Source organism: Asterias rubens, chromosome 17 (assembly GCF_902459465.1).
Source record: "Asterias rubens chromosome 17, eAstRub1.3, whole genome shotgun sequence".
Taxonomy (NCBI): Eukaryota; Metazoa; Echinodermata; class Asteroidea; order Forcipulatida; family Asteriidae; genus Asterias; species Asterias rubens.
Genome location: NC_047078.1, coordinates 10,950,248 through 10,965,923, shown reverse-complemented (window position 1 = coordinate 10,965,923; position 15,676 = coordinate 10,950,248). Strand labels below are relative to the sequence as shown.

The 15,676-nt window shown below is 44.4% G+C and overlaps 2 protein-coding genes across 2 annotated transcripts in view; both read left to right on the top strand.

The window, feature by feature from the left end:
- Positions 1–2,687: 2,687 nt before the first annotated feature.
- On the top strand, positions 2,688–3,146 carry LOC117301804. Its single transcript, XM_033785809.1, has one exon. It carries the CDS (start codon positions 2,688–2,690, stop codon positions 3,144–3,146), a length of 459 nt encoding a protein of 152 aa, XP_033641700.1.
- A 115-nt stretch (positions 3,147–3,261) lies between these two features.
- LOC117301803 overlaps positions 3,262–15,676 on the top strand; it is a 37,795-nt gene continuing 25,380 nt past the window's right edge. Inside the window, exons 1-7 of the mRNA XM_033785808.1 lie at positions 3,262–3,358; positions 7,462–7,809; positions 10,634–11,190; positions 11,449–12,388; positions 14,197–14,535; positions 14,655–14,981; positions 15,235–15,543. Of these exons, the coding sequence (XP_033641699.1) occupies positions 3,262–3,358; positions 7,462–7,809; positions 10,634–11,190; positions 11,449–12,388; positions 14,197–14,535; positions 14,655–14,981; positions 15,235–15,543 (2,917 nt within the window). The remainder of the gene's footprint in view (positions 3,359–7,461; positions 7,810–10,633; positions 11,191–11,448; positions 12,389–14,196; positions 14,536–14,654; positions 14,982–15,234; positions 15,544–15,676) is intronic.

The following is a 15,676-nucleotide window of genomic DNA, read 5'->3' as shown; positions in this document are numbered from 1 at the left end:
AAATGATGGTTTTGAAGATAGTCGATAAGGCGTGTATAGTGTAGGTTTAGTGTAATTAGGGTCTACTCGATCCAAAGTCAACTTGGTCCGAAGGAATCAGTCATCTCGTGTCCGAGTCAACCCGGTCCAAAGTCATCGGGTCCGAGGTCAACTTGGTCGAAGACATCTCGGGTCCGAAGCCAACTCTGTTCCGAAGTCACCTCTGGTCCGTAGCTTACTCTGTCCAAAGTCATCTCGGGTCGAGGTCAAATCGGTCCTGAGGTTAACTCGGTCTGAAGTAATCTCGGGCCTGAAGTCATCTTGGTCCAAAGTCATCTCAAGTCTGAAGCTAACTCGCTCCAAAGTCTACTCGGGTCCGAAGCTAACTTGGTCTCAAGTCATCTCAGTCCAAAGTCATCTCTTTGCAAAGTCATCTCGGGTCTGAAGCTAACTCAGTCTGAAGTCATCACTGACCTGAAGTCATCTCGGGGTCTGAGGTCATCTCGGGTGAACAAGGTGGATCATGACAGGCTGGAAATCACTGTGACTGACCAGACGCATCTTGAGATGTCATATTTTCTTTACAAAATATCAGTAAACAAAAATGTTTAGTTGTAAGGCCAATTCCTAGAAGATAGAAGATAGATTAAATGTGGAACAAAGAATATATCCTTTTAGGGCTATAAAAAAATAAGCAATTTGTTCATGTTTTTGCGTGACTGACGGGACATTTCGATACCCATACATGTACTTAAAAAACATATTATGGGCCTATGCATGCATAATATTTCCTCATGGTTTTAAATTATACCCTGCTGGATTGGAGTAAATAGGTAACAAAGCCGATATTTAATAATAATAACGATAATAATGAAAACTTATAAAGTGCACATATCCACAGAAGTGCTCGTGGCGCTAAAATTCAAACAATAGCATTATAATAATATACAACAAAAAAATTAAAACATTTAATAAGTTATTTTGTGGATGCCAAATACCATGTATAATCCATGGGAACAAAGTTTCCTGCAATTTTTAGGGTACCCGCACCCGCTCAAGTTGTAAAAAAAAATAATAATAACAAAAGACAAAAAGAAAAAGTTGTTTCTGACGGCTTAGTTTTCAAGTCTACTTTGCATGAAATAACCTCTTTGAAGCATTACATTAACTTTTAAAATTCATGCAAGCCAAACACTTCTGTGGAGTTACCCATTAATAAATGCAAAAAGAGATTTATTCTTTTTGGTTTTTAAAAACTTCGAGATATTCTTTCAAAGTAAAATCTGGTTAAAATTGTGTAACTGAGGTAAGATTGATTTTAGGGGCCTTTGAACACTTCCAACTGTCCAAAGCCAATATGATGGAATAAACAAGTTCCATGTTGCACTATACGCACTGCAACTCTGCAAAGAGCTTTCAGGAAATTGAGTAGAAAAAAATAAAAATGTCGCCAAGATGAGTTCGAACATGTCACATTTTGGTTGTTAAAGCAGGAGGGATTCCACTGGTCTACACAAATCCCTGCAATTTAAACTTTGTGATGTTGGCTTCAATAGACTGATGCGATACAAACCTCACGACGCAGCAAAAGCCACGGCGCATGAGCTCACTCAAACCTCTGTAAATTTACGCAGTCTAATCATACTTTCTGCCGCTCAATTCCATCAATTCTTTCGGCCACTTCAGAATCCATTGGCAATGGCAGACCCCAGCGACGTCCCTGGCTGACTCCAAGTACTCTGGACGTACTTGACCAGAAGCGTGACGCACGTCTGCGTGGTGACACTGATGAATCTCGCAGACTGAAGGGTGTCTTTAAAGCTACGCCAAGAGCGACCTCGAGGAGTTTTACAACGACCTCGCCGACAACGCCGGAGAAGGACTGCGGAAAAACAACCTCCGTCCAACCTTCCAGTGCATGCGCGGCCCCCCACAACAGGGACAAAGCACTTCCCCAATTACAAAAACTGATGGCACTCCCTGCAAGTCGGTCGAGGAGACTCTTGCCCGCTGGCGGGAGCACTACAACACCGTGCTCAACCACCCCTTAGCTACGCCCTGCCCAGACCTTACTCCACAGGCTTCAGGCACATCTCCTGCCACAGACGTCTCATCTGACGCTCCCACCTTGGCTGAAGTACGTCGTACTATCAGGAAGTTAAACAATGGGCGTGCGGCAGGACCTGACGGCATTTTTCCTGAGCTGCTCAAAATGTGCAGAAATCCCAATCAGTGCTGCCCTCCACAAGCTCTTTCCAAACATATGGTCTTCTGGCATGGTTCCTGCTTAATGGAGGGATGGCATCATCATCTCCCTGTACAAAGAAAGGGTCATCGAAACCAGTGCAGCAGTTACAGACTTATAACTCTACTGTCTGTCCCTGGAATGTGTTCAGCCATGTTCTGCTCTCCCGCTTAGAACCCCTACTCGCCTGTCAAGGCAGCGTTCGACTCGGTGGATCGCGATGCTCGTTGGAAGGCCCTGAAAGCGACCGGTGTCCACCATTACTGCTTCAGTTGACCTGCACGTGGGCAGTGCATCCACTGTACGTATCGGAAGTGACGTTTCCAACCAATTCTCTACCACCTCAGGTGTTCGTCAGGGCTGCATCCTTGCTCCAACATTATTCTGCTGCACCATCGACTGGATCCTAAACCGCTGTCAGGCACACTTCGGTATAATGGTTGGGGACACATCCTTTACAAATATGGACTATGCTGACGACGCTGCACTGTTTCTAGGAGAGCCCACCCAGTGGCCTGTCTCACTTCGAAGATTCGAGGAAGAAGCTGGGATGATGGGGATGCACATGTCATGGGTCAAAACCAAGATCCAGAATTGTACCAGCCTCGGCCAAAATCTCGCCTCAGTCACGGTTGAGGGTAACTCTGTCGAATTCACACAGAAGTTCAGGTATCTCGGCTGTGACATCCATTCCTCAGCCTACTCCTCCCCCGACATTCTCCGACGTCTTGGGCTTGCCTCATCCACCTTTGGCCAACTACATGTAAATTGTGTCTGGAGGAACAAACGCCTCAAGCTCACAACCAAGCTGAGGGTATTTACGACCTGTGTCCTCCCTGTCCTACTGTATGGCTCAGGGACATGGACACTCCAAGCTGATGACACACGAAAGCTCCAAGCCTTCAGCCTCAGGTGTCAATGACGCATTCTTGTTGTTCGTTGGTCTGATTTCATCACTACTGCAACAATCTCAGAGACCACAGGCATCGAGAATATCCACGTGACTATCTCCCGGAGACGTCATTCCCTCTTTGGCCATGTCAGACGGCTCCCAGAGGATACACCTGCCCACGGGGAGGATCCCGCCCCTGCCCAGCCTGGAAGAGGCCAAGAGGCCGACCTCGCAGCACCTTGGTCGGCCAACTGGAAGCAGACTTCGAGTCCCGGGCAAATGTGGCATTCGGCAGCAGAGCGCATTGGTTGGGCGGCTCTACGTCCCCCTTGATGGATCAAGAGAATGATGATGATGATGATGATGATGATGAATTATACTCTAAAAAGAAACCTCTTTTGTATAGAATACACTTGTACTTGATTTATGGAACAGAAAATGTGATTTAAATCAATGTAACAACATTCAACATTATTAAAAGGGCTTGTTTTGAGTTACAATAGTTATTTATCAAAAATACAGCCAATTATTATGGTCCATCGGTATGAGTCTTCCAAAGTCTTTACTGTGTAGTGTTTTTCTATTCCATCTCAGGTCACGTGATCACATGTAAACATTGGTTGCGCAATTGGTCTATAAGTCTAGTGGGATTTCTGAAAAAGAGCCATAGACAAGGTTTTTGGGGCATTTTGGGGTACAAGCGGGGAACAAGAGTTTTAAATATATTATTTCAGGTGTGCTGATTCCGAAAAAAATGGTTCTCAAGCAAAATATTGAGTTTTTGATCATCTAATATGCATAACCAAATTAGCTGCGGAATGTCAAATTTTTTAACTTTATTTAACCATTTTAAGCAAACCTCTGTCACATGACATGCAAAAATGACAAGTGATGCATCTGTACCTAGATGTTGAAGGTTATAGAATAGGATCAAAACATTTCTGAAGTAATTGGGTTTTGGAGAATGGACGAGAAAGTGTAGATTCGTGAATAGAATGTAAGAGCCAAAGGCGTACATTGTAATCACGAGTCTAAACAACTTGGACATGTTGGAGTCTATTCTCTGACTTTTCCCCCCATTGGTTATGTAACAGTTTCGATGAATTAGATTTCTCATAATAAAAGGCACTGGACATGTTTGTTAATTGTCAAAGACCAGTCTTCTCACTTGTTGTATCCCAACATAAGCATTAAATAACAAGCTGGTGAAAATTTGAGCTCAATTGGTCATCGAAGTTGTGAGAAAATGATGAAAGAAAAAACACCCTTGTTGGACGAATGTGTGTGCTTTCAGACAGAAATAAATAGTGAGAAATTACATTTTTCTCAAAATCTATGCTACTTCAGAGGGAGCCGTTTCTCACAATGTTATATACTATCAACAGCTCTCCATTGATCGTTACCAAGTCAGTTTTTAAATCAATATTTGTTTTGAGTAATTACCAAACAGTTCCCTTTAAACAACACCATAGTTTTAAAATCTATATAATTTTGTATACTTGTCAATCAACCAGTTGGTTACATTTTATAATTATTTTACAAAATATTATCGGCAAACTTTAGTGCCTGCAACATTATCGAGTACAACGACAGTTTGCTCAGCTACCAATAAATTGTGTGACTAATGTGATTTTTCTAAACTTGAAGTTGTTTTTTAAATTGAAGATGTTTTCAGCTACATGTACGTTTTGTTGCAATTTATGCTACACACATTGGAAAGACAGTCATTTTCAAGTTGTAAGGTAGTAATGATGCACTCAACTGTAGATTATGTTACAAATCTACACTTAAGTGTACGAATCTACCATGTAGATTCGTAAAAATAATCTACATTTTCAACAATAGAGTGCATCACAGAAAAAGGATAATGGTAATTAATACTCATATACGAATTAGTGGCCGCCATTACAAAAACATAATTTCTCTTCAATATCTCTGTAACTACCCAAGCAAACATGATAAACAAAGTGTTTTTTCTTGTGTTCTGAGGCTAAAACAATGTGATTAATGATAAGCCAGATGCTTATATATGCTAAAACAGCTAGTAAAATAGCTTCAAATGCTTAATTATGCAAATCAGCTAAGTATGACTACCAATGAACAACTCACAAATCAATGCTTACTGTTTAGGTTCCTAAACTTTAGACCAAAATCTACTTGATGCTAATACAGGCCAAAAGGGCAACTGGTGTCACTCACAAATCCCTCAACTTTAGTTGGGTATAGAGTGAACTGCTGTTGCCTAGGAACATAGCCATACAACGAGTTTGATCACCAATTTGTTGCTGAAATGCACACATTTACCCATGCTTCTGGCATGAACACAAAATAACTTCCAGCAGGTAACTTTTAGGGATTTGACTCATTGACATCAGTATGGGCTGTGGTTCTGAATCACGTGTTCCCATCCATTGTACATGGGCTCATGAAGCTCAGGTATGGAACACTGAACATTTCATCAAACATTGATTGATAGGGAGTACGCATCAAATTGAAACAGGGAGCATCAATCGTTGGGGAATGCTTGGCTTTCATATAGTTCACACCTTGAATAAATGAAACAGGTACATTACAAACTCAACTGAAGCCACACAAAGAAATATCATTTTGTCAGGCCAAGACCTGGCCAGCACACCTGTCCGCAGCATCGATCCTCTCCACTCTCTGGACTGGAAGTGAATGCTTTGCCATAAGATTTGCCATTGGTTTCCTTTAAATGCTATAATAAGACTTGGGGGCACCACTCTTCTCAGGACTACCCTGGCCGCTGTCCTTGTCCGCACTAAGATGTGAATGTACGTCAGTAAGACTGCCAGCCAAGGCTAAAAAGCTCTACCTACCCGGGTTTGTGGTCCGAGAGGTCCTTCTCCTAGGTAGACTACCAATATATGCTTAGGAGTTCCACCTACCCAAGATGGTGATCAGAGAGGTCCTTCTCCTAGGTAGACTACCAATATATGCTTTGGAGTTCTACCTACCCAGGATGGTGATCAGAGAGGTCCTTCTCCTAGGTAGACTACCAATATATGCTTAGGAGTTCTACCTACCCAGGATGGTGATCAGAGAGGTCCTTCTCCTAGGTAGACTACCAATATATGCTTAGGAGTTCTACCTACCCGGGATGGTGATCAGAGAGGTCCTCCTTTAGGATACCAATCTAGGCTTAGGAGTTAAACCTTCCCGGGTTGGTGGCCAGGGTGGTCCTTCTCCTAGGTAGACTACCAATCTAGGCTTATGTGTTCTAAATGTTCTCCTAGGTGGCCTGCCTACCATGGCTGACGAGCCTCACCTGCTCAGAATGTTCTCGTTTTTCGGTGCCAGAAACTTGCCTTTTACACCTCTGCCAATCGGTTTAAAACAGGGTTTGGAACACGAAACCAAGCAGAAGGAGTCTGTTAAAAGAGGATAGTTCTCCTGGGTTTGTCTTTACTGTCTTTGCTAAAATTGCATACAGAGATGCAAATTATGGTTTGCAAAAACTCTATTGTCTGGATGCATCGATTGAGCAAAAAGTGATGAATGATGAAATTCATTGGTAGTCAGACTAGCTGATTTGCATAAATAAGCACGTGTAGCTACACCAGCTCATTTGCATTTATAAGCATCTGGCTTGCAATTGATCACATCGCACGCAATGCTTGACCCTCAGAACATCATGATTAGCATAAAACTACTGTATCTATAGTTATCATACGGGAAAATGGAATGGGAATGTGTTTAATTACCAGACATGGTTACAGGATGGGAACAGACTGGAATGAGTTTATTAACCTGAAAACGGCGAAACGAGAACAAGCTTAAATACGGGCACTACGGGGCTCAGGATGTGAGTAAATAAATTTGGGAATAAATTTGGGAAATTTTTGGACACAAGACTCGACATCATGCTTTAAAATACAATCCAGTTCTGTGTCTCTTGAATGCCAGTTGAATGTCTCTGGAATAGATGTTGTGTTTCAAAGTCACCGAGTTCGTTGACTATAATGTTTAAACATATAGCGCGTGATTTTCACGTGCGCAGAAGGGTCAGCTGGCACACCAAACGTGCAAGGTGTAATGGTCTTGTCGATGCCGCCTGTCTGCTTCCAGGACCATGGTATTCATGAGTTAAAAATGTATTATTCTGGGAGAGCACGGCCGGTCCGCGTCCAAGCCGCTGATATTCATGACCTGAAAATACGACTTGTTTATTTATGAGACTTATTGTTATACCAACAATAGCACCCGGCATTGATCTCATTGATAGCTCATCATCATCTTATGTATGTAGACATTGGTAGATTCTTTTATTTTTAACAATAAAAATATATCCATTAGAGTCAAGTACTTTTCATTTGTATTTTAGGTGTTGTCTCAGAGGAGTTAAATGTAAGCAGTGAGCCATGGGTTGACATATCCGAAGATACAGCGGTTACGTGTTCATCTTCTGCTGGACTTGTTCAAGTTAATTGGAGGAAGGGTCCTGACACCAATCACACTTTTGCCATTGTCATTTACAATTTATTTCCAACACCTTCAGTAGTATGGAACCCTTCAGTGGATCAAACTCATTACGCATTTGATGAAATGTTAAACAGTTTTCCTCTCACTATTAAATCAACAACACTCGATGATGAAGACAGATACTGGTGCCAAGCTGTTCAAGATGTCACATTTGCACACCAAACCAATTCAACAGCCATAGCAATAAGAGGTAAGTACATACAGTAGTACTGTGTCATGTTTTGCAGATTAGGAGTTTTTTACATTTGTGTATAGCAACCAACTCAATTCAATTCAATTCAAGAATACATTTATTTCCATACTCTTATAAAAGAATAACAACAGTTACATGTATTAAGGAGTAAACCAATTATTTCTTTAAGTATTAAGAGTAAACATGAATAAATAAATAGAGTACGGGGCCGTTTTGGTAAGCATGTAAGCTTGTAAAAAAACAGCCAGACAGACAAAAAAACTGAGACAACCAGACAGACAGACAGACAGACAGACAGACAGACAGACAGACAGACAGACGGACAAACAAAAGGACAGATGGACATAACCACATGCACAAGTCCACGTACATTATAGTGTACCACACTTGAGGCACTGCGTACCTTTGTCATGGCATGGCCGATTGTTTTAGTAAGCACAGACTTTTGCAGACAGAGTTTTGGGGACTTTGAGTTTTTGGGGGCTGTTGTTCTACACAACATGTATTATAGCCTGTGACTCTACGTGTATTTTTATTAACTGGAACATCAGTTTTAAAACATTTTTAAGCGGCAGGCCAATTTGTTCTAAAATTCACAACTTCGGAGACACATTCATTGAAATCTCAATATACAAGGGAGAAGTGTCAACATGTTTCGAAGTTTTGAAGGAAAGCGGGTTTCTAAAAAGTGTTCAGAGGCCGTTTTCTCTGGTTGTTATTTTTTGTTAGTATAGTAGCGCGTGCTACTTCGCGAAAACACTGACAAATTGTCAAAGACCAAGTCTTTTCATTTGGTGTATCTTAACATGTGCATAAAATCACAAACCTGTGAGAATTTGAGCTCAATGGTCGTCGAAGTTGCAAGATAATGAAAGAAAAAGCACCCTTGTCACACAAAGTTGTGTGCTTTTAGATGGTTGATTTCGAGACCTCAAATTCTAAATGTGAGGTTTCGAAATCAAATTAAGTAACTCCTGATTGATATGACTGATCTCTCCTCTGATTCAGGGTGAAGCTAATAGTGGGAACTTTAAAAAAGCTGTTCTTGTCAATATGAGTTACTGCAACAATGGAAATGGGCACTACATGTATGTTTATACATTCAAATAATAAAAAACAACTTATGAAGGGAATTTAAAATTTTTTTTTTTTTTTTGAAAACGAAATGTTCTTATTATGTTGTCACACTTTTTGAAACGCTGTACATCATAGGTCTACTTCACTCTACTTACCTGTAGAGCGAATACTACAATTGCATTGTTCCCTATGCCGGCAGGCAAAAAGCTAAGAGTTTTACACACAATAGCGCCCTCAAGAGTCCTATCCGTGACGCCCTGTGACATGCGCACCACCACCACGTCGGCGCACTCCTTTTGTCTTAGCTGGCAAAGGCAATGGACGTGAATACTTTCTGTCCGTAAATCGGTGAGATTTCATTGCCTTTTTAGCTCGATAAGAGTGATTATTAGCGGCTATCCGGTAGCAGGATAGTTTGTAGAGTTGCTTGTGAATTTCTAGAGAGAGATTATTATATAGAATATGAGTTCTTATAAGAAATCGGGGAGGAAAGGGCTTGTCGCCGTAGGGGGACCTACATCCCTCCGAGACAGGATTGCGGCGGTGACATTACGCCAAAGCATCTCCCAGTCAGCCCCCTCAGCCATCGTCGGCTGCCGGGGCTGACGGATCTGTAACCGGCCGAGCGGGGGGACACTACGGTCTCGCCGTCTCCGCCGGGATCCGCCAGACAGAAGGGGAAACGCCCCGGTAAGGCCAAAAAATCGCCTAGTACCGGGGCGACACCCAAGAAGGGACGAGTTGGTAAGCGGGACTCCACTACGGAGCCCGCCCCATCGACTCAGGCCAGCCAGTGGGGCACGCACAGCCAGAGGGGGTACCCCTCCACGGCTCGGTGCACCCGGCCCCCCACAGTGCACACGCGAGTACCGCAGTGCCCAGGGATGGACTTTTGTACCGCCGCCCCAACTAGGCAGCCTGCGCTATCGGGCTCGGGGCGCTGGCGGTCGCCAGGGAGATTGGCAACGGGTTACAGACCCCTTGGGCCCCGTCAGAACGCTCCGTTCCGAAGGGTCGGCCTCTACAGCAGGGTTTACCCACTGCTCGGGTATTCCTGCCCCGCAGCCGGCCTCCGATACTACATCGGAGTCTGCTCGGGGACGCCTCTCCAAAAAGGGCAAGAAAGCCCGTCCTCGAAATCCCAGCTCGAGCGGCTCTACCTCTGATTGTCCCCACCGTGACAAACCGGGACCCGATCTCGAGGGAAGAATTTTTGGAAGCATTTAACACCCTCGCGGCCTCAATTACGGGTCGTCGCGAGGGTGGTGGACAAGGCCCATCTGACTTGTCCACCGAACCATGGCCCCACAGTCAACACGGCCACGGGTGGCTAGCCTTGCGCCGGATCCCCCCCCCGGGTTTGCCACACCTGCCTGCAAACCCATACGGTCAGGGGCGTGTGGCTACCACTCAATGGGGGGCCCGCCATGCATCAGCCTGCACCCGTCGGCGGCCTTTGAGTCCGACCACGGGCGCCGCGATGATGCTGTTTCAGAATCTCGTTCCTCGATGACATCTCGTCCCTCCAACTCGGCCGACTCGGCAAATGAGGAGGACGAGTTGGTCAGCTCCATCTAACGGATGTCGATCTCCGAGACTGAGCTACGCTTGGTACAGAGAGACATGATCAGAGTTCTGAATATCCCCTGTGAACCGGAGCCCCCCTCCGACAAACGCCAATCGATCAAGAAGAGAGCGGGCCCCGCAACGGGTGCGACTAAACCCTTCCCGGTGATGCCCCTAGATCGGGTGTGCAGCGACCGGATGGATGGGGTAATGGAAACAAAGAAATGGACCCCGTACTCCAAACGTACGGAGCCATACTACCGTTTTCCTCCAGCGGATTTTGAGAAACATTTTGCCACTCCCGTCCTGCCGGACTCAGCCTCCGACAAGCTGGTCGCGGACAGGGGATCAACGTCTTCTAAGCTCCCGTTTGCGGACAAGATCCGCGGCAAATTGGAGGACGTTGCCCGAAAGATGGATTTATCGGCGCGCTTGGGTTTGCGCACAACATCCTTTCTCCTGCTCCATTCAGAATATCTGGAGCAGGGGTGCGACGAGGAAACCATGGTGCCGGCGGACATGATGATTGCGGCCCTTCATTGTTTGGAAAATGGTCTTTGTTCCGTCCTTGACCAGTTCACAAAGATTACGACCCTGGCGACGACGTCACGCCGCGCCAATGTGCTGGATGCGCTTTTCCTGCCATCAGCCGGGGCGCGTAAACGCCTTGACGATCTCCCGCTCACCGGCGTCGACTTGTTTTCCGGGCAATTTCAGACTTCCATGGAGGCTGAAGTGAAGCGCCTCAAAGCCACGGACAAAATACACCCGAAAAGCCTTACGCCCGCCTAAGGCCAAACCCAACCTGGCCAACCACGCACCCAGTCGGGTCGTGGTTTCCGAGCGCAAGTGACTGGGGGGGGGGGGGGGGGGGCGTCTGAAGAATTTTCTGGGGTCCTGGGGCCAAGTGACCTCCGGCCGGTGGGTCCTCGAAACAATCGGCCGCGGTTACGCGCTCGAGTTTGCGAGGACCCCCCCGTCGGACATGCTCAGTCGGCCGACACCCGTACCGTCCGACTTAGCCAAGCGCCACTCCCTCGAGGGGGAAATAAACGCCCTCCTCCTCAAGGGGGCGGTGCGTATCGTCCCCCGTTCTGGGACTCAGACAGGTTTCATGTCAACCTTCTTCTTGACTCCCAAGAAGGAGGCTGGCGTGTGGCGCCCGATTTTGAACTTGAAACCCCTCAACAAGTTCATCCGTCCGAAGCGTTTCCGCATGGAGACGCTCAGGACCATACTGAGTTCTATAGTGACGCCCGCATGGGCGGTGAGTCTCGACCTGAAGGACGCATACCTACACGTCCCAGTCAGGCCGGAGCACCACAAATTCCTACGTTTCCTATACAACAATACCCTGTACGAATTTGTGGTGCTCCCATTCGGACTCTCCACCTCACCTCGGGTGTTCACCCGGATTGTAAAGACAATCGGGGCGGCACTGCGGAGGCGGGGCATCATGATATTTGTATATCTGGACGATTGGTTGGTCATGGGCCGTTCTCTAGAGGAGACGGAGGCAGCGCTCCAATATACCTGGCGCCTGACCTCCTACCTCGGATTTATAATCAATACCGAGAAATCCAACCCTATCCCCTCGCAGGTTCCCAACTTTCTCGTTGCGCTCCTCGACCTGCGCAGGGGATTGGCCCGCCATTCGGAGGAACGCCTACTGAACCTTCGGCAGTGCGTTTCTCTCTTGCTCCCGGCAGTGGTGGCCCCGGCGCTGGCCTGGCTCGGGCTGTTGGGCCTTATGGCCAGCATGGTGGATTTGGTGGACTTCTGCAGGTTGAGGATGAGGCCCATTCAACTTCACCTGCTCTCCTTTTACAGCCCCATCCGGCACCGAATCCACCACCCGGTGCCGACCACGCCCTGGCTAGTCCCCCACCTTCGCTGGTGGCTAGCCGATGCGAACATCTCGCAGAAATTACCGGTCAGCCAGTGCCGCGATCCACCCCGGGTTCCCGTACGGCTCCTCCGTCTCGGATAACGGGGCCATCAGCCAGTTGATCAAGGGGATGTTTGAAAATTGGGCTGCGCAGGAATTACCCTTCCAATATGTCAGTGTATGTGAGCTTACAAAATTGAGGGTGATGTGATAAATTCATGATCAATATTGCAACCAGTTTGGGTTTGCTGAGTGAAATTGATGGTTTATTAAAACATTTTTGTATGCATGAGTGAATAGGAATTGCATTTTTTTCATGTAGCATTATAACTTTCCCTGGTAGACTCAGTGGTGTGTTCATGGGAGTCAGGATGGGGTAATGTTGTATTTGTGCAATTTCCATGTTACAAACTGGTTTCACATCTGTGACTTTGAATACAAACCTTCACCCCACGTTTCAGTTATTGTAAGATTAGTTGAACATTTTGTTGATTTTACTAAATAGCCAGATGGGGATTAAGTAAATTGATTATACAAATACGGTTTGTTAAAAAAAGGAATGTCACAGATGTTTGCTATTACTTATTCTTCAGGTTACCTATTTACCTCAAGTAGCCAACATTTTGGATTGAATTTTGTAAGCTACAAAGGACTTGCCTCTCACAAAGGGAAGGCTAATTCCTGTGCAACCTAATTTGTTTTACCTTTCACCAAAGGGAGCAATGCTCACCCAGGCATGAATTATTTTCGGATTGTTTGATGTCATTTGAAAGTTGAGACCTTAAGCTGTTCATACACCTAAACCTTTTTCCCATAGAATGTTATACTTTTTATTCGGCAGCCATTTAAAAAAGTGTAAAGTTTTTTTTAGACACACGTTAGTACGTCTATCTTTTGCTTGCCGGCATGGCTGTAACATTTGAGTATAAGGCTATGCAAATATTAGCAGTGCACTAGGCGCAACTTTTGATTGCGTAGTCGAATAGTGACTACTGTTTTTCAACTACTCGGTGAATCGTGCCGCCACGACTACTAAAAACATAGTCGTGACTACCTGTTTGTTGAATTAATTTAAAAAAAAATAAAAAATAGTGTCCACTGCCTTTAAGATACAATTGATATCCAAATCTTTTCTTATGCTCGATTGATCTTATGCTGAGATTGATTTTATGAAACAGATTTTTACAATTAATTGTAGACTAAGATTGATTCAGACTTGAGATCTTATTGACAGTTAAGGTTGTTTTACAAATCAGCATGTGTCAGGAGTATGGGTTTGAGTCCTGATCTTCATTGTTGTGTCCTTAAGCAAGACACTTGACTATAATTGCTTTGCCCTTTGGTTGGGACATGAAGCTTAATCCAGCTTCCTCCATGATCCAGGCTACTCAATCAATCAGTTTCAATCAATCAGTTTATTTCCACAATATCAAAATCACAATCAATATCAAATCATAGGCAATGTAAGTTGGAAATTAAGAAATAAATAGTAGTTTCATCAGATTAATTTTATGAATAATAAGCATTAATTAACATTCATGAAACTGTGGGGGACCTGCAATGAAGCAAAGCTTGTAAGGTTATGGTTCCCTGAGCAAGCTTGTGCATGAGCCGATAATTATTTAGATTGATGTGTTGTGGAAGATACTAGGTGTGTTGTGAACGCCTAATGAACCCCCAGTTACAGATAGGCCTATACATGTATATGGGTATCATAAAGGAAGGGAGTTTCCCTAGGTGTTTTAAAGATTACCCACAGAAAAATAAAATTAAACTCTTACAAGGGTTACATTATGTTGTTGTAACATTTGTTCGTCTTCCCTTTATTTTCATCCTGATCTGTTTGTATGCAGTTCCACCAAACACAGTGACAATAGCATATGACAGTGTGACATATAGTGGAGGTTCAGTTTCAGTGATTGCTGGGACAAGCCGCCAGTTCACGTGTGATGTCCCAGACATCAAACCTGCTGCAGTCTTCTCATGGGCTACAGCACCCTTACAGCCAACAGACATAACACAGAATGACACTCCAAGCACTCCAGACAACAGACTGGTTGACAGCAGCAGCACTATAACTGTTAATATCCCTGAGACTCCTGCACAGCAGCAACTGAGGTGTGTTGCTACCAACAGACAAGATGGACGGACAGAAAGTGAAGTGGAAGTCACAGTAACTCTTCAAGTTAAAGGTAATGTATAATGTACTCTAAAGCAAATGTGATTCACCTTTATCTCGTCCCAGTCTTTCTGCTCTCTTTATAATATTATTTCCACAACTTTATTATTTTTTGGTTTTCGTTCTTCAAAGTACCACCAAAGGAGTCTGCAATGTCACTCACTTCAACTGGCACCAATGGAGATAGAGTTTCTGTTACACAGGGAAGCGAGCATGCCTTCGCATGTTTGGTTCAGGGTACCAGACCAGCTGCAACCATTAAGTGGTACCTGAATGACATTCTACAAGCTACCATCAATCCAGCCCAAGGTGGAGTTGGTGATAATTTGATAGACACATCATCTGATTGGTCATTCACTCCATTAAGATCAAACCACCTAGAGACAGTCAAGTGTGAGGCAAGCACTGCAGAGACTACACTTCCAGCTCCATCTGTGATGATCACTCTGGAAGTTAATGGTATGTACACTGTGAATTATGTACATGTAACTTCTAAATGTGTGTGATATGAATTATCAAAACTTATTATTTGTAATGAAGGTAAACTTTTGATGTTTATCTCCTTGCCTTTTCTGCATGTGTGCCTTACTCTTTATGTACTCATAGGTCTTGTTTGTTTCCTATAAAAGTCAACCGTTGTGATTTGGCGGTCAGCACAGATCGCATAATGAAATCCATGTTAAGTTATTTTGTTTTGTAATATCCTTCTCAGGTCCTCCGGACAACCCTGTTATATCAAGCACTAGCCCCACTATGACTGAGAATGTAGCAACTACCTTAACATGCAGAGCAGACTTGGGTTATCCAGAAAGTTGGAGTTTAGTTTGGTTCAAAGGATCTGACACCTTAACTGGTACAGTTGCTTCTGCAGCTGAGTTTAATAATCGCTACAGTTTCACCAGTACATCTGAGATTACACCAGTTAGAGAAGACAATGGACAAACCAGTATCAAGTGCATGGCCCAATGGGATTCATGGAATTCAGCTAATCCTGAAGGGTCTTTGGTCCTTAATGTTCAATGTAAGTGGTAATCCAATAGTTCACTATACAATTAAGTAAACATTGTTTATAGTAGGCCTACATGCTTTTCTGGAAAGTTTACAATTAGAGTTATCTGGCAAATGGTTAAAAACAACAAATGTCATAATATTTG

Excerpts from the sequence above, each read along its gene's own strand:
- LOC117301804 (XM_033785809.1), top strand. The coding sequence starts at position 2,688 with ATGGACTATGCTGACGACGCTGCACTGTTTCTAGGAGAGCCCACCCAG.